We start from the raw sequence: 27,635 nt of genomic DNA on the forward strand, positions 1-27,635 counted from the left end.
CTATATGAATATAAGGATGATTCCTGCTTCTTTCATGGTCATTTGGAGATTCCTACCTGTCTGATTGTCAAAATGATGGATTTATCAATCCATGCAGTAATCAATCTACTAAATTTCAACTGAACCAAAAAAAAAAGTTGGGATAAAAATAAACTCAATCTTTAGAAAGAAGATTAAGTTAAAATCATCATTTGAAAGGTCAGGAGAGATTTTGACATATGCCTTGAACTTCTTGATTGCAGAGTCAATCAGGAAGTCTGGTGGAGATTCTAAATACCTTTGGATTGTTCATCTATATCATCATCAGCCAGACTATCAGGACCCTTCCTTTCCTCGAAAATAAAGTGCCGAATTTTGAAATCTGTGAAGCCAAATTTCTCCAAAGATGCATGCCACCCAAGGGTCTTAATGCCACTCTTCAAAAACTTTTATTTCTCCATTCTGTTGTTTCAAGAAATTCCCCGACCACAGTAACAATGTTGCCCACCATCTTGGGGTTTACCATCGTAGTTAGGGCTACAACAAGGTCAGGTTGGGCTGGGCTCAGGGTTAGGCATTAACCCAGGCCCAGCTCGGCCCTGACTCAGGGCCAGAAATTCCTAATCTTGATCTGCCCTCAGGGTTCGGATATCTCAACCCAAGCCCTATTCGGGCTTTGGGTGGGCCAGGGCGAGCTCAGGTTGTCAGGGCCAAAATTGCACCCCTAATTGTAGTTCCTTCGTGCACACTGCACAGTATATGTAAACCATCAATCTGTTTGCACTCCTCTTCCTAGGACAGAAGCTTGTGCCATGAAAAGAGTTGGACTGTGTTGCTTTCATACCTTGGTAAACACATTTTTCCCAGGAGGGTACAGATGTTGACCCGAATCTCAAAAGGGAAGATTGAGTTGTCATGCAAGCTTGATTTCATTTCTTAATACTGCCTTTGTGCTCAAAAGGGGTAATAGCCTTATGAGTGAAGTAGAGTCTATCTAAGAAGAGCCCTCATGCACATTGCTGAAGCGGATCATAACCACTGATTGATTTGAAGAGGATGGTAATGGGGTTCTTAGATGGTAAGAAGGGGAAGGTGACTTTCGAGGTTCCCAAAAGCTAAGTAATGTGGGTGCGATTACCCCCAACGAAGGGTCCACCTAGAGCGGTTCAATGTAGGATGGTGATGGTGATGGTGATGGTAATATTATGGAAGAGTCATGACCAGATGGAGAGCTTGTATGCCAAGGTGATGATTGAAGGATTGGGTGTTAAGATGGCACAAGTGAACTTGGATGGTAAGATGATACAGGCACTCCAAACAAAACTGCCCCAGAGTATTCACGGGTGATGGTGGCAATGAAGGCAAGATATTAGGATCAAAGCCAAGTGACAGAGTTCTATTTTCCTTTGTAACGACAGTTCATACATTCAAGAATGGACAATGCTTGGTAATGTCCCTATGCCTAATGAAGTACAACACTTCACTATTTGTCACATGACAGTAAATGGGTTAATCCACATTTGATATAGGGCCAAACAAGCATCTCTTTGGTACAATTTCAGCATAAAATGAGTAGAAGATGTAGCTAAAATTAAAAAAAGAGACCATTTTGTATTATATATTTATCTCCATTTGCTGACATTTTGATAACTTTACAAAGACATTGAATCAGAATTTGAGCAATTTTGCTTGCTTACTTTGGATTAAAATTTGACCATTGAGATGTATGTGAGGTTTTCTATCACATGGATTAACCCGGATTAACCCATGTACTGCAACGTGACAAATAGTGAAGTGTTATACTTCACTAGGCATGGTAATGCCTAGAAGGACCCAAAATTTATAAAATAAAATTCCAAACTACTCCCATGGCCATGGGAAATGCGGTTATGATCAGAGAAGTACCAGGTGACGCTTCATCAGTCCACACCTCTATACATGGACTGTTTATTATTATGTTCATAAGGTTCTATTAGAAGATAAAATTTATAGGGCTTTAATAAGCTCATGAACTGGCAATAGGTGGTGCTAGCCTAGCAGCGGCCATCATCAGGACCCAGGGAGACATAGGGAGACAAAAAGGTAAATTGTCACGAAGAAATAATTAAGAAGATTAGTTATTCCCAAAAGCCAAACATTTGGAAAAGTATCAGTTCTTTCATTACATTAGATTACATTAGGACTGGGTTTAGTTTGACCACCAAACTCATTGCACGGCTAATCCAAAGAGACTTTTCAATACCTAATTTGCTGGAATTTGACATCAGTGATCCTTTATGTCAAGGACAGTAAAACAACCATTTAGCATACAAAAGCAAATATGCAAATATGCAAATAACAAAACAGAAAGAAAGCAGGTTTAAAGGACGGACATCTCCATAGAGTATCTATTGATGACCCACCTATTTGTACCAATATCAGTTCTGGTGAGGGCAAAATTTTTGTAAAAGAACCACCAAAAGTTTCCCTATTCGCATATTGAATTTCAATTCAGTCGGAGTTAATCAAAGTGGCAAAATATAACTTCCAAAAACCCAGGGACTACCATGAAAAAGTGACCAATCCAAACCATTCTCTACATATCAACTGATCAGAATTATAACGACCAATCCACATGGCACTAGGTGGGCCACCGATAGATACTCAATGGATGGGGCCATCCATAAAACCTTTGCCAAAAAGAAAAAAAAAAGCTTCGTGACTTAATTCTTCCATTGAAACAAATGGGGCCCGAAGAAACAACCTCAGGTCCTTATTTGACACCTTAACATCTTAATTTACCCCCTCATGGTCAATAAATAAATACATCCAGAGCTCAGACTCAGTCATAAAGATTTTATCTTTTGGATACAATGACACAGTGCTAGCTGAAAAGGACTACAGTTTGTATACATACCTTGTTCAAAGACGTTTTGGTTGGGATTGACCTAGATTTGGATGCTCAAGTAGAATTTGGAGCATTCCAAAAACTGGGAGATCCAATTACAAGGAGACAAGTAGTCTGATACGGCATTGCTTTGGTATTGTTGGCCTCCATTTGATTTTTGTGATTTGAGATAGGGTACCAGGAAAATCTTGATTTGAATCACCAACCTTTCTTTTGACTCTTGCCCTTTCTTTATCTGGGAGACGATATGACCCCAAATGAACAGGTGTAGAAGCTATGATTGTAAACCACGATCGAATCTATGGAAGCATTGGTTTATACATTCCGGATTTTCTGAAACTACTCAGTGCCGCTAAAACAACCCAATGGCGCTTTATCGAACTGTGTTTTTGAATTAAATAGCCATGAAATGAGAATGGAAGAATCAACTTTTCAGCAGAAAATTCCACTAGACACTGGACATCTTCCATATTAATTACAAGATGGTCATAGAACACGAGAGCTAGCACATTACATAAAAACTAAGTTGGCTGCTCTAACTATCCTATTTGATGCGTCACAGTACTCGAAAAAGTGTACCAAAAATTATCATAAAATTACCCCCAAGCAACTATCACACAAGGAGGGAAAACTTCTTAACGCTTAGATCAATTCTGACGTGGAAAACAAAGGAAAAGAAAAATAAACAAAATATTACCCAGTATGGCACTTCAAAAGACATTCTCAGCAGTGGAAAGAAAAAAAAGGGGGAAATACAAGGAAAGGAAGATTTCAAAATAAATCAAAACATATTACAACAGATATATAAGCAATAGTATCAAGGATATACAAAGGCAAGAAGAAACTCTTATCTCACAGATACTGTATCATCTTGGACTGTTCCATGGAGAGGAGGATGGTTTGTATGCCAAGCTTTGTGAAGAGGCTGTCCCATAACCCAAATCAAGATTGTGGAGCTGTTCCATAAGCTGGGAGCGTCGGTCCTTGAAAAAGTCAAGACGTGTTGTCAATTCCACCAAAGCTGAAGATGCTGCATATGGATGCCTCTGATATTCCATCCCCTGTTACATACAACATGAGTTCCTCGTCATCAGCATACAATATACAGGCAATTTCAACAGCCGGAGAACTTTTTAAGCGTAACTTATTGTTGGATGGCCATCCTACCTCTGCTACTCTTGATGTGGAGGGAGTGGTGCCAGAATCAACGCCACAAAGCTCATCTACAGAAATGCCTGATGCCTCTGCACTTTTTGAATCACTTAGGCTTGACAAATCCACAAACTGCTTCCGGAAAAGGTGCTTGCTACTATTAGCAGATGGCAATACTTGACCCTTGATGTTCCTCCAATCCGCACCTGATGGGCTCTCCTGTAGAAATACATCAAGAATGACATTTCAGAGACGACAAATAATTGCTTCACCTAAAGAGCTGATTCCCCGAATAGTTTCCCAGCATATTTAGCTAACTTCTGATGAATATGCTAATTAAAAATACCAATAATGACCCCTTTAACCATCACCTCCCTTCACCCAGGACAGATACCTGGACTATCCAAATTACCTGTGTCAGACGCTACACAAGGACATTGCACTGGGATTTATTGGATTCTTAAAAATCTTTTCCAAGTTGTTTTATCTTAATTTCTTCGGATGGGGCACACAAACATTGTCTGCACAGGACCATAAACTATGGACCTATACATCTTCATACCCTTCGACATTTTAACTTTTAGTATACTATTACATCTGGAGTTCTTATGTCATGTTGACACTTCACAATTGCAAACTTTTTTTTTTTCTTTCCATGAATGATTTTAGTTTTCTGCATATAAGAAATGAAAGAATCTAGATTACTTCTCACTTGAAAATATAATGGCTATACATAATGTCTTCATACCTAGATGGTAGATCCTTATTACCCAGTTCTCTTTATCCTACGATTTAAATGTCAGACAGGTAAGACTCCTAACAAGCACCTAACACAGGTATCAAAACTCATCAAACATAGCATAAGGAAAAATTCTGAAGTGTGCATAGATACATAAAAGCCCAATAAACCTCTCAGGCCCCAAGTAGGAAAACAAAATGCATGTTTTATATTGATGACGTGCACCAAGAGAAATACATGCATCTTCCAGTTCCCTTTCTCCATCTATTATTTATTCGGGGGGGGGGGGGGGAGGGGAGGGGAGGAGGAGGTCCAGCATCTTCCAGTTTTTATAAACAATAGAAATACAAGTGAACCACAACAAATAGGAAAAGAATTTTAAAGTTATTTTACCTCACTTTTTTGTTTCCTTTCATGATTTACAAAAGCAAGGCTCATGTCAAAATCTTGTTGAAGAAACTTCCTGCAGGCATCAAATATTTACAAGGTAAATGTAGGGGAGGGAAGAAAAGTCAAAAGTACAATCATAAGCTTATCTTGCAGTTCCACGAAAAAAATGGTTATGCACACATCCTGCACTATGCTGATTTGTTGAGATGTGTTACCCAATTCTATAAGGGTATTTTCGGTATTTTTCTGTTGTTATTTCCCTATAGCTTATATTGTTGGCTATATGGGGCTATTTCTGTAATTTTGTTATTTCCTACAAGTTATAAATGAGGGCTGAATAATCACATCGATTATTCTAGCCATTCTCTCTCAATTCCTGTTTTGTTAACATGGTATCAGAACCAAATAAACTCTGATCGATTTTTTTTCAAACCCACCACCCTCCCCTCATTCAAACTTCATCCCTTCCCACCCTCTCTCTCGATCTTCTCTCCTCTTCTTCTTTTGGTTCTTCTCACATTAGGGCAGCACTAGGGGGGTGATCACAATGATCTAGCTGCCGCCCCAACTACCTCCAATTCTTTCCCCAATTTTTTAGATCGATGGAAGCTGCAGGACTGCCTGCGATTTGAAGATTCTGCCCATTTTTTGAAGATCAGGCCTCAACAAGTATTTCGGCTGCTTCTTCCCTTGGAGAATCTTCTTCAGCTAGTGCTCTCAGCCTCCATTCTCTTCATCAACTTGTTTGAAGACCCCTCCCCCTTATCGATCTCTCTTCTCAGGGCTTTTTTCAAAACCCTGACACTAATCGATATTGGGTTTGGGCTGCTGGTTGTTGCTGCCTCTGATTGGCACCATTGCTGCTCTCATTCCACATCATTCCCTGCCTCAAATCTGGGATTTTTGGCTTCATTACAGCCCCTTTCTCTTGCAATCGATTTCTCCCTATATCGATTCCAGGGAATTTTTTTAGGCTTTTTGTGGAAGGTTGCTGCTTATTGAAGACTCTGGTTTCCTGCTACCATGACTGGTTCTAATTCTTCTTCAGCCTCTTCTGGCATTGATGGACAGCCCCAGACTGATTTACTGCCTCTTGCTGCCCCCATCAAGCTTGATGGCTCCAACTACCTGAACTGGTCTCGGTCTACCTATCTGACAATAGCTGGCCGTGGCCTTACTGGCCATCTTCTAGGGACAGCTGCAAAACCTAAAGAAGAAGGTGCCCCACTCAACAAGTGGCTATCTAATGATGCGATGGTGGTGTCCTACCTGATTCACTCTATGCAAGGGGATATATCCGATAATTTTCTGCTTCTGGAAACAGCCCAGGCTATGTGGAATGGTGCTAAGGAGATTTATGGTCGCACTGGGAATGATGCACAGGTCTATGAGATTAGAAAAAAGGCCAATGGAACTGCCCAACAAGAACTCTCTGTCTCGAAGTACTATGCTGCCCTGAAGAACTTATGGCAGCAATTGGACCACTACTCTGACTATCAGCCCTCTACTGCTATAGATCTGGCTGCCTATCGCAAACACGCCGACAAAATACGTGTTTATGATTTTTTGGCAGGCCTAAATATGGACTTTGATCCTATTCGGGTTCAGGTACTTGGCCAGTCTCCGTTTCCCACTCTGGAGTAGGCCTTTGCCATGGTTCATAATGAGGAATCTCGTAGGGCTGCCATGTTGCATTCCTCTACTGTTGATCGATCTGCCTTGCAAGGTGCTTCTAATGTTTCCTCTTCTACCACTACTGATGGTGGTACTGCTGCCCATAAAGGCCCAGTCAAGTGTGAGCACTGCCATAAGCTCTATCATACTAAAGCTCAATGCTGGAAGCTCCATGGGAAGCCTGCTGATTTTGAAGAAAAGAGAGGCCATGGGAAGTCCAAACCCAAGGCTCATATTGCTGATTCTGCTACTGTTGCTGCTGCTGCCCCTTCATCTGACATTGGGCTTACTAAGGATGAACTCCTAGCTTTCCGTCGCATGCTTCAGGCCTCTTCTGCTGCTCCTACTACACCACCTGCACCTGCTGCCAATCCTGGTTCTCACTTTGCCTCAGGTATTCCAGTCAATAGTCTGTGTGTGTGCATCGGCTGTATCCAATCCTTGGATTATTGATTTCGGTGCTACAGACCATATGACTTGCTCCTCCCATGTGTTTCATTTTTATTCTTCATCTTCTGAACAAGACAGTATTCGAGTAGCTAATGGCTCCCTTTCTCCTATTAATGGGAAGGGTTCCATACGCTGCTCTCCTACCCTTTCCTTAAAATCTGTTTTGCATGTTCCTTCATTTTCTACCAACCTTATCTCTATTAGTAGTCTTACTAGAGATCTGAACTGCAAACTGACATTTTTCCCTTCTCATTGTGTTATACAGGATTTGGAGACGGGGCACACGATTGGGACTGGTAAGATGCAAGGTGGTCTCTACGTCCTTGACACGGGTCAGCCTTCTCCTTTGCATTCGGCTTCCTCTACAGCTCATCATTTACAGTCCACCTCGTCACCTGAACTTCATCTCTGGCACTGTCGGCTTGGTCACCCATCCATTAGTACCTTAGCTTTTTTGTTTCCAGACTTACTCAAAAATTGTAATAGGAACGAGTTTTTATGTGAGGCTTGTGTCTTGGCCAAACAGACTCGTTCCAGTTATTCTTCATTAAATAAAAGAAGTGAGTTTCCATTTGCTTTGGTTCATTCTGATGTGTGGGGCCCTGCCCGTTGTAATTCCATTTCGGGTCATCGATGGTTTGTCTCCTTTATAGACTGTTATACTCGTACCACTTGGGTTTACCTGATGAGCCATAAAAGTGAGGTCTTCCGCTGTTTTTAGTTGTTTCATCGTATGGTTCAGACCCAATTCAATGCCACATTGCGCATTTTACGCAGTGATAATGGCAGAGGATACATGGAGGGTCAGTTCCAACATTATTTGGCTGCCCATGGTATTGTCCATCAGACCAGCTGTGTTGACACATCTGCCCAGAATGGGGTTGCTGAAAGGAAAAATCGACATCTCCTTGAAGTAGCCCGGGCCATTATGTTTGCACGGTAGGTCCCTTCCCAGTATTGGAGTGATGCCATTCTTACCGCCAAGGTTTAAAGTATCGGTATCGGGTATAGTATCGGTTGGGTGATTTTAAGAGACGTATCGTATCGTATCGTTTCGGAGATACGTATCGAACAATACAGTTACGCATAAAAATGATCAAAATACACATGGAAATACACTTTTGGAACAAAAAACAATATATAATAAGTGCCATGCATAAAACCTAAAATGGTGAATAATGTATAACCAAACAAGTGCATTAACTTGAAATTGTTATAAGAGATGAGGTTTCTTACATGTTGTAATCGTCTATAGCCATGAAGAGTATTGGATGATGCAAAGGATGATGTTGTAGCACTCTTTGATTCAATTTTTTAGTTTAAAAGTGTGAAAGACTAAGATTAAATGCAAGAATTTAGACTCTTGGTTGAGAGTTTTCCTTCATGTTTTTGTTAGATTAGGAGTTGTATAGAGTTTGTGAGTGAAAATGGCTTTTTTATGGAATGTATCGATGGTATCGGTATGTATCGGTATGTATTGGTGTGAAACCCGCCTCTAATTTGAACTTTTTCGAACTTGTGTAATGCCAGGTTCTGGGTCTGTGTCTATGCTAGCCTCTACGTTATGGGCTGCATTAGTGGTGGATTCAGAGCAATCCTTTGACACACCTATGGAGGATTCCGAGGAGCCAGGACAGCTAGCTATCCTTGAGTCTGAAAATCCTGCCAAGTTCCAGCATATCAGTTTCTTATGCCAGACTTGCTGGGTCGAGCATATGCGGAACCTCACCATATCCTAGGCTGGTATATAGGTAAGAATCCCAATCTATGTATATGTATTAAAGTTTGACTTTTATACTTATATAATTATAAATGCATATTATAATGATAAATTGTTATAACATTATGCCTTATATAAGGCATTGTAATTGTATGTCTTTATTTAACCTTAGTATTTACCTTGTTATTGATGCATATCAAACTATTGTTGTAAATGCTAATAGTTTGATTCTTTCCTTAGCTGATCAACCATGGTTGGACAATATCCAAATACTTATCAGCGGGTGAATGCTGGGGGACGTACTAATACGGCCTCTACTTCTAATCCCCCTAATGTTGACCAGTCCCAAAGGGAGGATGTTCATGAAAATCCTCCAAATCTTACGGTCCGAGATGTTACTGCTATAGTAGATCATATGATGGACCGGCAACAAGAACAAATGCAATAGTTTATGACTACTATGGCCACACAGATGCAAGATACTGGGAGGTCCATGCAGACCCCTCCTATTGCTCCTACTACCCCTGCTACTCCTGCTGTTCCAGCTGCACAAAATGCTCCTGCAAATGATGCTACTGGCCGCTTAATGGAGAGATTCTTAAAGATCCAGCCCCTTACTTTTGCTGGGATCTCTAAGGATTCCCTTCTACTAGTTAAGTGGATTAAAGAAATGGAGAAAACTTTTGAGTTCTTAGGCTGCAATGAAGAACAGAAAATTTCCTGTGCAAGATATAAGCTACAGCAAGAAGCAGAAGCTTGGTGGCAGATCACTAAGCCTATTTTGGCTGCTGCCCACCCTGTTCTAACCTGGAAAATCTTCAAGGAAGCCTTCGTTGGCAACTATTTCCCTACTAGCGTGAGAAAGAAGAAGGAAGTGGAACTCATGGAGTTAGTTCAAGGCCCCAGATCAGTGTTAGAATATCAACAGAAGTTGCTCTCCTTCAGGGTTCATCATCCTTTGTGGTTCCTCCCAAAATTTTTGGTTGTGTCTGCTATGTCCGCAATCATCATCCTCATGGGAAATTTGATCCACAGAGCATTCGGTGTATTTTTCTGGGCTATTCTGCAACCCAGAAAGGATACAAGTGTTATCATCCTCCTACTCGCCGTACATTTGTCTCCATGGATATTGTCTTCCATGAATCCTTGCCCTACTATTCCCAGACACCTCTTCAGGGGGAGCAGGATCAGGTTTTTGAAGATGTGTCTGCTATTCTTCCGGCTCCTATTCAGGGGGAGCCCTCTATAACTTCAGCTCCTACAGTGGTTCCTCATCAGGGGGGGCATAGACTAGTCAGTCAAATCCCTGTTGATAAAGTATATACCCAGGAGCGCACAGGACAGGTTGAGACTGCCACCACCACCATACCACCTCTACAATCGTCTGCACCTGATCCAGATTCAGACCCTGCTACATCACCTGGTAAGGATCCTTCTCTTGATTTACCTATTGCTGTCCGTAAAGGCGTTAGGTCATGCACCCAACACCTCATCTCCAATGTTGCTTCCTATGATGCTTTATCTCCTTCCTATCGTGTATTTGTTTATTCTCTTTCCTCTGTTTCTATTCCTTAGAATTGGCAGGAGGCGATTGCAGATCCAAAGTGGAAAGCAGCCATGATGGAAGAAATGACGACCTTACTTAAAAATGAGACATGGGAGCTAGTTGTTATTCCTTCGGGTAAGAGACCAGTTGGGTGCAAGTGGGTATTTATTGTCAAGCAGAAGCCAGATGGAACAGTGGATAGATATAAAGCCAAGCTTGTGGCCAAAGGCTTCACTCAGACTTATGGGATTGACTACCAGGAAACATTTGCCCTTGTTGCAAAGTTGAACACTGTCAGAGTTTTACTGTCTTGTGTTGTCAATCTTGATTGGGATCTACAGCAATTGGATGTAAAAAATGCATTCCTACATGGAGAGCTGGAAGAGGAGGTTTATATGGAAGTTCCTCCAGGTTTTTCCTCTGACAAGAATCATGGGAACGTTTGCAAACTAAAGCGGGCACTATATGGGTTGAAGCAATCACCATTCACCACGAGCATGGTTTGGTAGGTTTCATAAGGCCATGGTCTCCTATGGATATAAACAGAGTAATGCTGATCACACTCTGTTTATCAAGCGAAAGGGAGAGCATGGTTTGGTAGGTTTCATAAGGCCATGGTCTCCTATGGATATAAACAGAGTAATGCTGATCACACTCTGTTTATCAAGCGAAAGGGAGAAAAAGTCACTCTTCTTATAGTTTATGTTGATGACATAGTTGTGACTGGTAATGATGCAGATGAAGTTTCTCACCTGAAGGCTTTCTTGGGACGGGAATTTGGCATAAAGATCTAGGACAGCTAAGATATTTTCTTGGGATTGAAGTTGCCCGGTCTCCAAAGGGTATCTTTCTCTCCCAAAGAAAGTATGTTCTAGATTTACTATTAGAAACTGGTTTGCTTGGCTGTTACCCTTGTGACACTCCTTTGGAAGCTAATACCCGTCTACAAGAAAAGGATGGTGAGCCTGTTGATAAGAGCAGATATCAACGATTGGTGGGAAAACTGATTTACCTCTCCCACACCAGACCAGATATTGCCATTGCCGTGAGCCTAGTAAGTCAGTTCATGCATGATCCCTATTCTACTCATATAGCTGCTGTTCTCCGTATTCTCCATTACTTGAAATCAGCTCCAGGAAAAGGGATCGTTTTGTCTCCTCATGACCATCTTCGAATTGAGGCTTATACAGATGCTGATTGGGGTGGTAATCCAGACAGGAAATCAACCTCCGGCTACTGTACCTTTGTTGGAGGGAACTTGGTAAAATGGCGGAGTAAAAAACAAAATGTTGTGGCAAGATCAAGTGCTGAAGCTGAATTCCGCGCCATGGCCCAGGCATATGTGAGTTATTGTGGCTTCAGACTTTACTCCTAGATATCCGTGGTTCTGTTCATCTTCCAATGATGTTGTACTGCGACAACAAAGCGGCGATTAGCATTGCCCACAATCCAGTACAGCATGACCGTACCAAGCATGTGGAGATTGACAGACACTTCATCAAGGAGAAGTTAGAGAGTAGGTAGATTTGTATCCCTTTTGTGAAGTCTGGAGATCAACTAGCTGATGTCTTCACCTAAGGGTTGAGTGGGAAGTTGTTTTATCCTAGCCTAGTCAAGTTGGGTATGTGTGATATCTATGCCCCAACTTGAAGGGGAGTGTTGAGATGTGTTATCCGATTCTATAAGGGTATTTTTCTGTTGTTATTTCCCTATAGCTTATATTGTTGGCTATATGGGGCTATTTCTGTAATTTTGTTATTTCCTACAAGTTATAAATATGAGGGCTGAATAATCACATCGATTATTCTAGCCATTCTCTCTCAATTCCTGTTTTGTTAACATGATTAGAATACAAAAACAAGCATGTTTACCAAATACATTGGCACACATTCCAGATTTTCATCCAAATCTCAAAACTGGAACTCCAGATCCTAAAGGACAATTTCATTTAAATTCTGAATGGATGTGAGATTAAAATTATACACTATCTCAATTTTCACACTCCCAAAAAATGGGCTGCAGGAGAAAATAATGCACCATTACGTGCAATATGAGCTAGGTTTTACTCGATTCAAAATTTACCTGGTAAACTACAAAACAGGAGAACACTAATTCATCCAAAGAAGGGGAAAGAACAAGCCAAACTTAACAAATAGTTACCTAATTAAGTAATCCTCTTACAGTCCCAGTGTTGCAGAAAGTGCAATTTTCATAACAAACGAAACAGGAAATTCCAGAGATGCAACTGAGATCAAAATCCTATAACAGGAAGTGATCGGCAGGAAAAAATAATGCACCATTAGAGGCTATATGAACTAGTTTTTCCTCAATTTGAAATTTACCAGGCAAACTACAAGACAAAGGGGAACACTAATTCATCCAAAGAGAAGGGGAAAGAACAAGCCAAACTTAACAAATAGTTACCAAATTATCCCAGTCAATAAGTAATCCCCTTACAATCCCAGTGTTGCGGAAAGTGCAATTTTCTCATAACAAATGAAACCCGAAATTCCATAGATGCAACTGAGATCAAAATCCTATAATAGGAAGGGATCGAAAAAATATCAGTCCATTAACAAACATAGATAACTAGAATTAAGACACCTTACTGTTGTGAATGAAGATTTTGGACATGTTGATAGCGATCACATGCATCAGAGAGGGACCCAAATTGATGCTGGCGTTGCTGGCTTAGTTGAAGGTGCAGTTCTGCAACTTTCTGCTTCAACCTGACAACATCTGCTTCAGCAAGAGCAATCTCCTCCAGCTCCGCCCTCGTCTTCAAGATTAGTCATAAGCAAAATGAGTGGATTAGAAAGAATTCCAATCAAATGAGGCAAGAAAATTCAAGAGAGAGAGCGAGAGAGAGAGAGAGAGAGTAAAATAAACCTACAAATTTTCTAATTAAATTCATTCAAAAAAAAAAGTTATCTGATAAGAGAGTACAAACCTTGGAATTCATACCACGTGAGCTAGAAAGCTGTCCAGAAGACATGCTCAAACCAACCTCCAATGCAGCTCTAAGATCTCTCTCAGCTTGTAACTGCTCTTGCAATCTAGAGACCTGCAATGACAGTCAAATATTGTGAGCTTAACAAATTCAGCTTTTCTATATAAACTTAAGAATAATTAAGAAATCACATAAGCTGCGATATTCTGCAATATGGATACAACAGGAATTGTGACCTATGGAATTCAGTCTGATTGTAGAACAGAATACGATACTGAACGGGATTGAACTTTAAAGTGGCAGTCATACCAGTGGTTGTAACTGTTGAACAAGATTTCAGCAGTGAACCTTCTCTTCTTTGGATTTGTTTCAAGGTTTAATGACTAATCAGATTCCAGTGACTGGTTAGACCTATTTACTGGGTATTAGAAAACTGAGACTGACTCCCTAAATGTAAATCAAGAAAATTATTAACATACAGACTTACTTCATTACATTTTTGGCCCATTGAAGGAAAAAGTAAAAATAGACCAAAGGATATGAACTCAGATACCTGTGTATACTTTTTTTAAGGGAGAAAGTTCTCTGTTCGGGAGTGTGGCCTACGCCAGCACTCCCATGAGTTTATCTCTCTCCTCCCCATATGAAAAGACACCTCTGCCCCCTTGTTTTGAGGAAGAGAGAGATAGACACATGGGAGTGCTGGCGTAGGCCACACTCCCGGACAGAAAACTACTTCCTTTTTTTTAATTATATTAAGTAGAATAAATTTTAGAACTTAATAAAAGCATAATTTCTCATTAAAATAGAATATACTTTTTTTTTTTCCTTTTCATAGATTAGTGTTTTACCAACCTAAATCTAAATTGTATCATTATCATTTTAACACTGATTAATCAAAGAACATCCGTCAATATTAGGAGCCATTGGAATGCAACTTCTAAGCTAGCTAATGAGCCTATTTGACCACTTTGAATGCCTAGGTTTTTAAGCCACATTAATGAGAATGAGTAAATTTTGAGCTCAGGGTCTGTCAAACTCAAAATTCAATAGAAAAACAAACATACACTAACCCTTCCAACATAAACAGAAAACAGTACCATTGTGTGGTCGTAGAGGTTCTTGAAATTTTCATTGAATTCAAATCTTAACCACTACACTTCTTTTTAAGTATTCCAGCATGTTAAAACAAAATGTGCGAGATCCAACTGAGTTGGTGGAGTCCCAAGTCGGGCTTATGACTTGGCCAAGTTTTACCAGTAGGAGTTTCCAAAAATAAATCAACTCCTAGGCCCTGGGAGTGGAATCAATTTTGCCACACACAAATGAGCCCCTGAGAGAGAAAGCTCCATGTAAAACAATGTGACGAGACTATTGTCTCAACTCCTTGGACTTATGAGACTTATAAGCAAGGTTCAAAAACTCGTCCCAAGTCCACTCATGGTCCGATGGAACTGACATGCATTGTCTTCCGTTTGCATGACATATGAATGCCACATCATAGTGTTCAAGAAGAAACAAGAGTAATTTCTTCTCAAGCAAGTCGAGATATCCGAGATTTTGACCGAAATTTTCAAAACGCTGCAGGTTTTAAGTTTCGTATGTAATCTCGTCTCGAGGACATCGAGATTCTCAAGATATTTGAGATCTCGCTGAGATTTAGAACTATACTTATGAGCATGGGTCGCTGACAATTTGAACTATACTTATCTCGCTGAGATTCTCAAGTCATTGGGTACTTATGGGCATGGGTCGTAAACTCGTCTTGAACAGCCTTCTTGACCAGGTTGAGTTTTCCGAGATCTCGAGATCTCAGCGAGACAATGTTTTTTTTGTTTTGTTTTGGAACTATGTTTCGGTGGGCAAATGGCCATAGTTTGCTCCAAAATTTTTTGGGAAGCTTGTTTTAGGCTTAATAAACATATTCAAAAGTTCAAATTGAAAAAAAAAAAAAAAACACTCAATTTGGTGTTTTAAATTTGCACCCTTGGTTGGCAGTAAAGGCCAAAGTGCCAAACCCTTAATGTAATATTGCCTATTCTACACATTGTTTGAAAGTAAAACAAGCAAATTATGCAATAATGGATGAAGACACGTAATCTTGAAAAGAAATAGTTAAAGACTTAAAGTTTTTACTACAAACTACATTACTTACTACAGTGAACAATAAGTCAATAATACATAACATAAGTCCCAAGTCCCAAGTCCCAAGTCCCTACTCCCAACAATAAGTCAATAATACCAACTACCGAGTACAAGTCTCCCAAATCTGGAGGAATAGGCAGCTCCCAAGTCTCTTCATAGTGAATCCCAGTAGCAAATGATGAAGATGTGGCCAAAAAGTGAAGAAAGTAAGCTTTTCCCCTTCTCCAGCCCAAAACACCACTCTTTCAGTTGAGAGAGTTCTAAATTTCTAACCAGCGGTCGAGTTATGCTCCTTTTATAATGTGGATTGTATGACTCGGCCAATATCTTGTGAGATTTTTGAAACTCACGAGATACCGGTCAAAATCTCAATCGAGATTTTCGAGGCATTACAGTTTTGTATTTCGTATTGTTATAATATCAAGAACTAAAAATCAGATTAGAGGGAGAAGGAGGAAGAAAAGAAGAAAAAAGAGAAGACACAATCCCAATAGAGGAGGGGACCTGCGGTAGAACAGAATGTTCTATCGCAGGTCAGCCACTGTTATATTTATAACAAAAAATAATAAAGAATTTAGAACACAATTGCCCCTACATCAAACCGACATACTGAAGGACAGAAATAATCTAAAGTAAAAAGACCTATCTGCCCCATAAACTAATATTTCAACATTCCCCCTCAAGCTGGAGCATATATATCACCCATGCTCAGCTTGTTATAACAAGCCCGAAAACTAGGACAAAATAGAGACTTGGTAAACACATCAGCAATCTGATCAGATGAAGTGACAAATGGTGTTTCAATTAGTTTCTTCAAGACGGCACTGCGAACAAAGTGACAATCCACCTCTATATGCTTAGTCCTCTCATGAAAGAACGGATTACTAGCGATATAGATGGCTGCGTAGTTGTCACAAAACATCCTCATAGGAGTTGGAACTGGAAACCCCATCTCCAGTAGGAGAGATCTAACCTACATCAATTCTGCAGTAGTATGAGCCATAGCTCTGTACTCTACTTCAGCACTGGATATGACAACTGTGGTCTGTTTCTTGCTTCGCCATGTAACCAGGTTTCCTCCAACAAACGTACAATACCCTATGGTAGACCGACGTTCACTAGCCGAACCTGCCCAATCTGCATCAGAATAGGCAACAAGCTCCATATGTTTATTTGGCCGATAAATAAGTCCCCTCCCAAGAGCACCCTTCAAATAATGAAGAACCCGAACAGCGACATCCCAATGAGACTTACAAGGGGATTGCATAAACTGGCTGAGAACCCCAACAACGTAAGATATATTTGGTCTAGTGACGATCAAGTATAACAACTTTCCAATTAAACTTTTGTAAAAGTGAACATCTTTAAGACACTTACCATCATTAGTGCCAAACTTTTGATTAGTATCCATAGGAATATCTACTGGTTTTGCAGCAAGCATATCAGTTTCGGTCAAGAGATCTAATGCATACTTCCTTTGGGACAGGCTGATTCCCTTTTTACTTTTGACGACCTCAACCCCAAGAAAGTAGTGAAGCTGGCCCAAGTCTTTAGTCTGAAAATGCTGCTATAAGTAATCTTTCACCTCCTTGATCCCACTCTCATCATTTCCTGACACTATGATATCATCAACATAGACAACAAGAACGACCAATTTTTCTCCTTGGCAGCTAACAAACACAGAATGGTCTAAGAAACACTGAGAAAAACCAAAACCAGTCACAATGGAACTAAACTTCTCGAACCACGCCCAGGGAGACTGTTTCAGCCCATATATGGCCTTGTGCAGCCTACATACACATCCACTATTCTCCCCCTGAGCAACATACCCGGGAGGTTGCTCCATATAGACCTCTTCGAGTAAGTCACCATAAAGAAAAGCATTTTTAATGTTCAACTGGTAGAAGGACCAATCAAAATTCACAATCATAGAAATAATGAGACGAACAGAATTCAGCCTAGCCATAGGAGAGAAAGTCTCAAAATAGTCAACACCATAGGTCTGGGTATATCCCTTAACAACCAGGCGGGTTTTTAGCCGCTCAACAGAACCATTAGAATGATATTTAATAGTGTACACCCACCGACATTTGACCAGGTCCTTAGCAGGAGGTAAATCCACCAACTCCCATGTATGGCGAGTCAGTAAGGCATCCATTTCCACATCCATGGTTTTCTTCCAAGCAGGGATAGCAAGAGCCTCAGCGTGGCTGTGAGGAATGGTATAAGTAGACAAGGAGGTAACAAGACTATGATGGTATGATGGAAGATGAGATAAAGAAACACATTGCTCAATGGGATACGCAATTAGATTTTTGTGTACATGAACGTTTACCTTTCTGTGTGGCAATAGGTAAGTCATCAGGATCCGGATCAGCTGGTAACTCAAGAAGAACAAGTAAGCTTGGATCTCCACCAGAAGTTGAAGAAGGTACAGGAAGCAATGTAGAGAGACCAATATTATCTGTATTGAGCTGCTAAATGTGCCTCTTGCGCCGATACACCTGTAGTGGAGAGGTAGATATAGGGACAACAATAGGAATGGGAGGAAGGTTAGACACAGCTAACGGATGATTGGACACGGTAGGCTGATCAGAAAAATAAGATGTACCTTTAAAGAAGGTTACATCCGCACTAACAAACTGCCTTCGAGTCAGAGGGTCATAACACCTATATCCCTTCTGGGTCTGAGAGTAACCCAAGAAGATGCATTTGGTTGACTGAGGGTCCAATTTATCACTATGAAGACAAAGGTTATGAACAAAACAGACATACCCAAAAACTCGAGGCAAGCTGAAACTCGAAATGTCAGGGAATAAAATCGAAAAAGGAGATTTATCGGCAAGGACAGACGAAGGCATTCGGTTAATCAAAAACAAGCAGTAAGAACTACATCACACCAAAAATGTTTGGGCACCTGCATATGCAACATGAGAGCCCGGGCAACCTTAAGTAAATGCATATTCTTCCATTCCGTTACCCCATTTGTTGAGTATAGGAACAACTAGTTTGATGAATCATCCCATTAGCGACACAAAAATAAGCGATCTCATTTTGAACAAATTCCAACGCATTATCAGACTGAAAATTTTTAAAAGGAGCATTAAACTGGGTCTTTATTTCATTGCAAATACTTTGAAATACATGTAAAATTCAAACCGATCCTTATATTACAATGGTCATCCACAAAAGTGACAATACCTAAAACCATGTCTATTACTTGCACGACAAGGACCCCACACATCTGAATGTACAAAAGAAAATAAGGATGTACTACGGGGCATAGGACAAGAGGGATAAGTAGCACAATGATGTTTACCTAGCTCAAAGCCCTCACACTCTAACCTATCTAAAGATTTAAACTGCGGAAATAAAATCTTTAATCTAGACAAAGATAAATGTCCTAGCCTACAATGCCATTGAAAAGGGGGCTCTCCACCAACAGTAGTAGCGGCAACTGAAGCAGACGAAGCAGCATCATTCAGATAATATAGTCCATCTTTCTCACACCCTCCACCAATCGTCTTCCTTGTGTGAAGATCCTGAAAGATACAGTGAGAAGGGAAGAAAGTTACTGACAGTCCAAATTTTTAGTAAGTTCGCTAACGGAAAGAAGACATAATGGAAATTGAGGAACATGTAATATAGAAGAAAGGGAGAGGTTAGAATTAAGACAAACAGTGCCATGCCCAGTAACAGGGATGGAGGAATCATTGGCCACAATAACAGGAGGAGTGTGAGAGTTAGAGGAAATAGAACTAAAAATGGATAACTTACCAGTCATGTGAGCGGAAGCCCCTGAATCAATGACCCAGGGTGTGGGAATGGTGGAAAAGAAAGCAGCAGGTATACCTGCATGGGCCAATGTGGCAACGGAGGTAGATGCCCCAGTAGTGGAAGTGGATGACTCAAGATTCTCTATACGGCGCATCAGTTGATGCATCTAATCACGAAGGTTGGTGGATGAATCTCCCACGGCTGAATCAGGTTTAGTATTGCTAGGTGCAACAAAATCAGAACCATCTTCAGGAGCAACATGATTGGACAGGTTTTGAGTCCATTCAGGCTTCCCATGCTTGGACCAGCATGTGTCAACAATGTGATTTGTCTTCCCACAATAAGAACACAGCCGGGCAGCCTTATCAATATGCTGTCCACCTGAACCACAACCACCAAATCCACGTCCTCCCCCTGAACCACGGCATCTACCACGGCTTCTAGTAGTAGTAAAAACAGAATTCTCCTTGGGGTTGGTGTCAGGCTTGGAACTAGGGGAAACAATGCGTTGCAGTCTAGAGTAGGTATCATTCAAAGTAGGGACAGATTCACCAACAAGTAGATGCCCTTTTACAGTCTTCAGGCTCGGATTCAAACCAGCCAAGAATTTGGAGATTCAATTTCTCAATATCAGTGGTAAGCGGCTGAAACACATTTAATTCTTCCACCATACCCTTAAAAGTACTGTAATACTCTTGAAGGGATTTGTCTGATTGCTGAAATTGGAATAACTTCTCATAGAGGTCAAAAATACGTGTCATACTCTTCTCTTGAGAGTATGTCTTCTTTAGGTCATCCCACATACCCTTTGCAGTGGTGTGGAACATGACATTGGCAGCAATATCCGGCTCCATGCTATTCCATAACCAAATTAGGATAATAACATTCTCCTTCATCCAGATACTGTAATCCTTAGAATCGGATGGAGGAGGAGCAGAGGTAATATAGCTAATTTTGTCCTTAGCTATAATGTAAACACAGACAACTTGTGCCCAAAGTAAATAGTTGGAATTTCCCTTCAATTTTATGGAGGTTATCTGAACATTGACATTATCATGGGGAGTCTTCGAATCGCAGGACACACACTTCAAGAATCGATAAGGGAGACAAGCAGAAACCAAGGAGCAGCAATCAATTATGAAGATAGAAGATAGAATAGCAGCAATAATACCAGCCTTCCAAGGATAAAAAAAGATATGTAGTTTGCAGCAAAGAAGCCAACCAACAAGAAGTAACCAACCAACAACAACCCACAACCAAAGAAGCCAGCCAAGAATAATCTATGTCAGGGTTTCTGGGAAGAATAGCAGGGCCTTCAAATATGCAGCAAAAACAGTAAACTGTAGTAGCAATCGATCACCAGAAGTAGTGCTAAATCATAGAACTTCATAGCAGAATCAAAAAACTTCAAAAACAATCTTCCTAGATGAGATCGATAGTTGTCAGGGTTTTCTCTTGAGATCGATCCTTGCAGTCTTGATTATGGTTGATGCAGACATCCAATCAGCATCTAGTAGTAGATAAATAGTAATAAAAACACTCAATCAATGATTGATAGGAGTGGATTTAAACCATAGTAAAGGCAGCTATGGGTGGCTGCACACCACAAGGGGAAAACGAAAAAGAGAGACCAGAAGAAGATCGAGAGAACACTCCAATCTGATTAAAAGAGCTCTGATACCATGTAATAATATCAAGAACTAAAAATCAGATTAGAGGGAGAAGGAGGAAGAAAAGAAGAAAAGAGAGAAGACATGCAAATCCCAATAGAGGAGGGGACCTGTGGTAGAACAGAATGTTCTATCGCAGGTCAGCCACTGTTATATTTATAACAAAAAATAAAAAAGAGTTTAGGACACAATTGCCACTACAGCAAATGGACATACTGAAGACAGAAATAATCTAAAGTGAAAAAGACCTATCTGCCCCAAAAACTAATATTTCAACACGTATCACATCTCGTCTCGACCAGGTCGAGTTTTATGAGATTTTTGAGATCTCGGCGAGATTTTGAACTATGCTTATGGGTCACTAAGCTATGTGTACAATAGTATGTGTGATCAGGACCTGTTATGGCCCAATTTCTAACATCAAATACTGGATATATTATAAATATGCATTCTAGACAAAACTAGTGAAAACAAGGTCAGTATCTTATTAATGGTAGGAAACTGAATACATCTTGCTCAAGAGCCAGACGCCGTTCATGCAGAGCTTGTTTTCTTCTCTCCAAACTTGCTTGTAAGATTGCGTTCCCCTTGGCCTGACAAAGAAGATACATCCATAATGGTAAACACCAGCTCTATATAATCAGTATGCAAATAGATTCACAGGAAGATTCGGAATTACCTCCTTCGCAATCCTATTGCGCAAGTCATTTTTTGTAATCTCAAGCCTCTGAACAGCAAGCCTATATATGATTCATCGTATCAGATTGTAGTGACAGGTAGACAATCCATTATACATTTAATAAATAATAATTATCACAAATGAAGACCACTTAACATGGCCGCAAAGAAAAACCTGGACATGGCTTCCTAATTAATAATTACGGCAAGATACATATGATCAAGATGTTCACTGATATTGACAATCATGAAGATGATTCTAAAACAACAAAAATGAACCCAAATTGAGGTAACCTTGATTCCATCCAACTATTAACAATTAAAACATTGGAAAATACATTCTTTATCTCAAATAAGCTCTTCATTTAAAGCAATATTTTATGCTCGAAATCTACATCTTACAATATCAATGTCATTGTCAATGATGAGCAAACACCAACTTGAAACATATCCTCCAATCAAACCTATAAAAACCTAAGATACTCTTGCAATACTGACAAAGGGGCAAGGTACTTCCTGCTTTTATCGACATAAAAGAATTCTTATATGTGAATAAAATTTATACATTTTGTGACTTGCATGTGACTACTTGAATCAGCATAAATTTCCATAACTGGATATGAAGAAAACATAAAAGATGTTCATCATCATCATCATCACTTCAAAATTTTCACATAACGGGAAGTAGAACAAACTTCAAACAATTATCAAGGACAAGAGAAGATATGAAATTCACATGACAAATTCTACACAACAGTTGTACTACACTGCTTGTAATAAAGGTGAAAGTGAATGCAACTTTGCCTCATTAACAAAATTTCAATATATTCACCAAAGCATATATCGACTCGGGTGAACTTTCAGAAAATCCTAATACTTGTGAGCATGATGTTGTATACATGTGTTGTGAGGATACAAGGTGTAATACTTGTACCCGCACAGGTATTTTCGTCTTTCAATAGTAAAATTAATAAAGCTGGGAGAGGGAGCTCGCAAGCTTCTCCTGAGCCATTCCCACACTTTTCTCTCTCTTTCCTTTTGTACAGGTTAGCCAACCCACAGCAGCCACTGCCAAACATCCACCACCACCACCCATGATTGATGCACGAAAATCACGAAAAGGGGCCTACTTTAGTGAGAATAAGTTTTCAGCTAGTTTCTACATATGTTGGGCTTTTGGTCCAATGGGTGTTTATTGTAATGGGCCACTTTAATGGGGCCTAAAATAAGGGTAGGAGCTAATACTGCATGATCAGTCAAGTAGGACTAGTTTAGAGCCTTTTCATTTTAGAAGTTAACTAAGTCCTAAAATCCGTAGGGATGTGAGTCCAGATTTCATTCTAAATCTATGTTCTGTTTTTAGAGTCCTTGTTTGAGGAGTAACAAATACTAATCGGTTTTGACTATTCTAAGCAGTAGTTTGAATTCCAAGTTAAGGATTGTGAGAGAGCCAGGTTATGAATTTTATTTAAAGATGTAGTGGCCTATGGCCTCAAACATGAATTTTTGAAATATTCAGTTTTTGACTCTCTCCCACCTATATTGCTTTACTAACATGATCTAAGAAATTACATACATCTCCCTAGGGAGGTAAAAGGAAAAAAAGGAAAAATACAATATAAGACAAACTCCTATTACATAAACTCTAACATATCCAACTATCACCAACATGGAACCCACTAAAATAAGATAATAATTTCATGAACCCCTTAATCCCCCAGTTTCGGGCCTTGTAATTCAGTCCACTACAGTAAATTAGGCTAATAGTTAATGCCCAACCCAACCCAGTAAAAAATCCTGGCCCAAATTTAAACCAGGCCTGCATTAGGATATCTCAAAACAAAGTGTTCCAACAGGTGAGAAATCTGAAGGGAAGTATCTCATTGTGGGCTATCTTCAAAATTAGCACTTGAAGGCTCCAAGGCTCCAAATTTACAAATCTTTCCAAACACATGTTTATGTAGGTGGGATCTGGATTTTGACTGAATAGAAAACATTGAGGTTTCAGTAAGGAGAGTGATGAGGATGATCTTAACAAAATAACTCCAACTGTACATGAAGTTTAAAATGAGTCAAAAAATATAGTTCAAAAATAAAAAATTATAATACTCTTAATGGTCATCATGTACAGCAAACAGATAATTGACCACCTCTAACACAGGCAGTCTAGGATTGGAACTCAAATATTATGCAGTGAAAAAGGGTTTCATGTATTAGAATGACTTTAAACACCAATACTGTCAAATATAATCATAGAAATTAGGGATGATATTTAGTTGAGTATAATTTTCTAGACCACTGCCATAAGTTGGATAGTTCAATGTCCCTCTTTCTGCATCTTGAAAAAAAATACTTCCTCTAATATCATCATCCAACTTTACAGGTTCATTGCTTTCTAATGTGCCTGAACTACCAAATTCGCCATTTAAGTGGATATCTCATTATCTAGGACCATGGTATAAAATCTCGCGATATATCAGCGATATATCGCCATATTTCGTAAATCTCGACATGTCCGAGATACGAAACACTTCCGAAACCAAAAAATACAATATCTCGCCGATACATCGTGGATCTCACAATATATCGCGAGATATTGAAAAAGTGACAAATAGTGTCACACTAAGGCCCCTTTTATACCATATTTCGCAGCTCTTGGTCGATATTTCGACCGAGAGCTGCTGAAAATCAATTTTTCTCTCTTCTTCCTCATTTTTTGCTTTTCTTCCTTCCTTCCAAGCCTCATCCAAGCATTGTTGAAGCTCCTTGTCGCCGGGAAGACGTCGGAGGGTCATCTAAGCTCATCATCCAAGTCTATTTTCATTATTTAAGGTAAATTCTATTTCTCTAAAACTATTTTTTTTAAAAATATTTTGTACAAATGTTGTTGGATGTTGATGATATTAATATATGTTAGACACCGGAGGCCGATCTACAGCCTCACGGTGTCAAAAAAATTTTCCCATATGTATTTTTTTTATTTTTTTTCTGGTTTTAAAAATTCATTTCCCTACAACTAAAATAGGAAATAATTAGGGGTAATATGACTTAGATGGTAATGAATTAAATATATGTTAGACACCAATGGCCGATCTACAGCTTCACAGTGTCGGATTTATTTTTCTGCTCTTAAATAATTCTTTTAATTTTCGAAAATTAAGAAAAATATATAAAAAATTAAAAAAACAGAAATAAATAAGGAAAAATATGAGTTTTAAGTTTAAAAAATAATGAAAAATTATGAAAGTTATTTCTATATGTTTTGAGATGCATTACATGTATATTATGTTTACTAATTTTTGGTTTTGTTGTGTTAGGTCAATACTTATATTAACATTATATATAAAAAATTGGTTTTAATTATGTGAAAAATATAAGGGTTAGGGGAAAAATATTAAATAACTATACAAGTGTATTAGTAATCTAAAAGTGTCAATTGAAGTGCATCTACATTAAGTTTTTTAATTATTTGTGTTACTTACATTGCAGTAAACAAGTATCATTATGGCGGATCGTGATAGACAACGTGCGAAGGGCAAGCAAAAGGTGGGGGAAAGTAGTCAACAAAGGGGGCGGAGGGAACAAAGAGAACAGAGGGAACAAGAGAGACCAGCCAGCCAGCCAGCATAGGGGTGACATTGCATGGTTACATGGTACTCCCATTGATGGGGATAAGAGAAAATCTATATGTAACTATTGTCACATGCAATTTATGGGAGGTGGGTCCAGTAGACTTAAACAACATCTGACTGGAGGATCTAAAGATGTTGTAGGTTGTCATATGGTCCCTACTGAAGTAGCCAGGGAGATTGGTGATAGTTTGAGGGGAAGAAAGAAGAGGAAGGCTGACAAGCAAAGGATAAGAGAACAACTTGAGGATACAGTGAGGAGTTCGATGGGAGGAGGAAGACGATACAATGATGATGATGACTCCTCCTCCTCTGATGATGATGACATTGCAGTACCTGATGACATACAAACAGCAGAGGAGGCTAGGGATTTTAGGCGGACTGTTTCAAGGAGTAGAGTAAGTTTTCAAGATGATAAGTAGAGACAAAGAGTAGGGGGTAGTGGAGGAGCTGGCAGTTCTGGAGGTCCTAGAACTTTGAATCATTTTAAAAGATCACAAAGTGTGAGGGCAGTCCCAACACCTCTACCAGTACCAGTACACCATCAACATCGATCCTAAATTGCATAAGAAGAAAGGAAGCGATCAACCAGAATCAAAGGAGCATGGAAGGGGATGAAGGGATTGGTTAAAGAATCAATAGCTAAGTGGATGCTATACCATACCATCCCAGCAAACACGCACAAGGCCCCCATTATGATACCATGATAGATACTATTGCAGGAGGTGGCCCAGGATTCAAGGGCCCCACCCCATATGAGGTAATGAATGTTTATCTACCTCAACAAAAGAGTGAGATTGATGAGTACATTAGTGAGATGAGGAATATGTGGGAGACATATGGGGTGACTATAATGGCAGATGGATGGACTGGGCCTTCAAGAAAGTCCATCATCAATTTCATGGTTTATTGTGATGGGAGGGCAGTGTTCCTCAAATGCGTGAATGCATCCAAAGAGATAAAGGATGCAAAATATATTTCTGATTGTTAAAGGAAGTAGTGGAAAAAGATGTGGGTATTGAGAATGTTGTCCAGATTGTAGCGACAATGGAAGTAACTTCAAGCTGGCCGGTGAGAAGATGATGAACAATAGTAAGTACCGGCTCTTCTGGACTCCTTGTGGAGCCCATTGCATTGACTTAATGCTAAAAGATATGGGAAAGTTAAAGTTGGTGAAGACTGTGGTTGAAAGTGCAAGACAAGTCACCAACTTTGTATACAACCACTCCTATGCACTCAATCTATTGAGGGAAAAATGTGGGGGTGACTTGGTTAGGCCTGGCATCACAAGATTTGCCACCAACTACATTGCCCTCAAAAGCATTGAGACAAAGAAGGCCGGGCTGAGAAGCATGTTTGCTTCTGAGGAATGGTTTGAATGGAAGGGTTCCAAGACTGCAAATGGGCGGGAAGCACAAGCAACGATGTCATCTGAGGACTTCTGGACCAAACTAAGCAAAGTGGTGAAAGTTTTAGAGCCAGTAGTTAAAGTTCTACATGTTGCTGACTCCGCTCTGAAGGGCCCAACCATGCCAGTCCTATATGCTGCAATAGACTTGATGAAAGATAGTGTCTATAGTGTGGCTCCTCGCAGTAGCAAACACTTCTTAGATATCATAAATGCTCGCTGGGAGAATCAACTTATGCATCCACTGCATAAGGCTGGTGAGTAAATTTGTTTTATGTTTACTAATTCATAGTATTATTATTTACTAATTACCTATGCATTTGACAATACCTCTATTCTATATGTCATATTTCAGCATACTACTTGAACCCTAAGTATCAATATAACAATAGGCTTGGGTTGGAAACTCAACTTATTGATGCTGTGAAACAAGTAGTGAAGAAGTTGGAGCCAGATGGTGCACTACAAGCAATTTGCAACAATGAGGTGAGTTCATTTGGAAACTCAACTTATTGATGCTTTCAAATAAGTAGTAAAGAAGTACTTACTAATTTTCCACATGGGTGTAGATCAAGGTATTTAGGGATGCATTGGGAAGTTTTGGAACTGAGGCTGCGATACAAGGCAGAGCACGTGGTGATGCTGGTAATTCTTTTAAGTTTTAAATTACATATGTATTGAAATTTGAAAGTTGAAAGTTGAAACAACATTTGACACATGTCTTTTTTGTTGTAAACTTGTAATGCAGTTGAATGGTGGGTGTTGTATGGGGAATCGGCTGAAAACTTAAGAAGAATAGCAATTAAAGTCCTTGCCCAAACATGTTTCGCATCCTGGTTGT

At 39.7% G+C, this 27,635-nt stretch overlaps 1 protein-coding gene across 1 annotated transcript in view; it reads right to left on the reverse strand.

Moving 5' to 3' along the window:
- Window positions 1-3,300: 3,300 nt before the first annotated feature.
- LOC122642182 (rho GTPase-activating protein 7-like) overlaps window positions 3,301-27,635 on the reverse strand; it is a 120,601-nt gene continuing 96,266 nt past the window's right edge. Inside the window, exons 16-22 of the mRNA XM_043835610.1 lie at window positions 21,759-21,819; window positions 21,589-21,672; window positions 13,488-13,601; window positions 13,147-13,316; window positions 5,151-5,220; window positions 4,034-4,237; window positions 3,301-3,927 (exon numbers count right to left, since the gene is read on the reverse strand). Coding sequence (XP_043691545.1) covers window positions 3,733-3,927; window positions 4,034-4,237; window positions 5,151-5,220; window positions 13,147-13,316; window positions 13,488-13,601; window positions 21,589-21,672; window positions 21,759-21,819 — 898 coding nt within the window. The 3' untranslated portion in view covers window positions 3,301-3,732. The remainder of the gene's footprint in view (window positions 3,928-4,033; window positions 4,238-5,150; window positions 5,221-13,146; window positions 13,317-13,487; window positions 13,602-21,588; window positions 21,673-21,758; window positions 21,820-27,635) is intronic.

The sequence above is a fragment of the Telopea speciosissima genome, chromosome 10 (assembly GCF_018873765.1).
Source record: "Telopea speciosissima isolate NSW1024214 ecotype Mountain lineage chromosome 10, Tspe_v1, whole genome shotgun sequence".
NCBI classification, from domain to species: domain Eukaryota; kingdom Viridiplantae; phylum Streptophyta; class Magnoliopsida; order Proteales; family Proteaceae; genus Telopea; species Telopea speciosissima.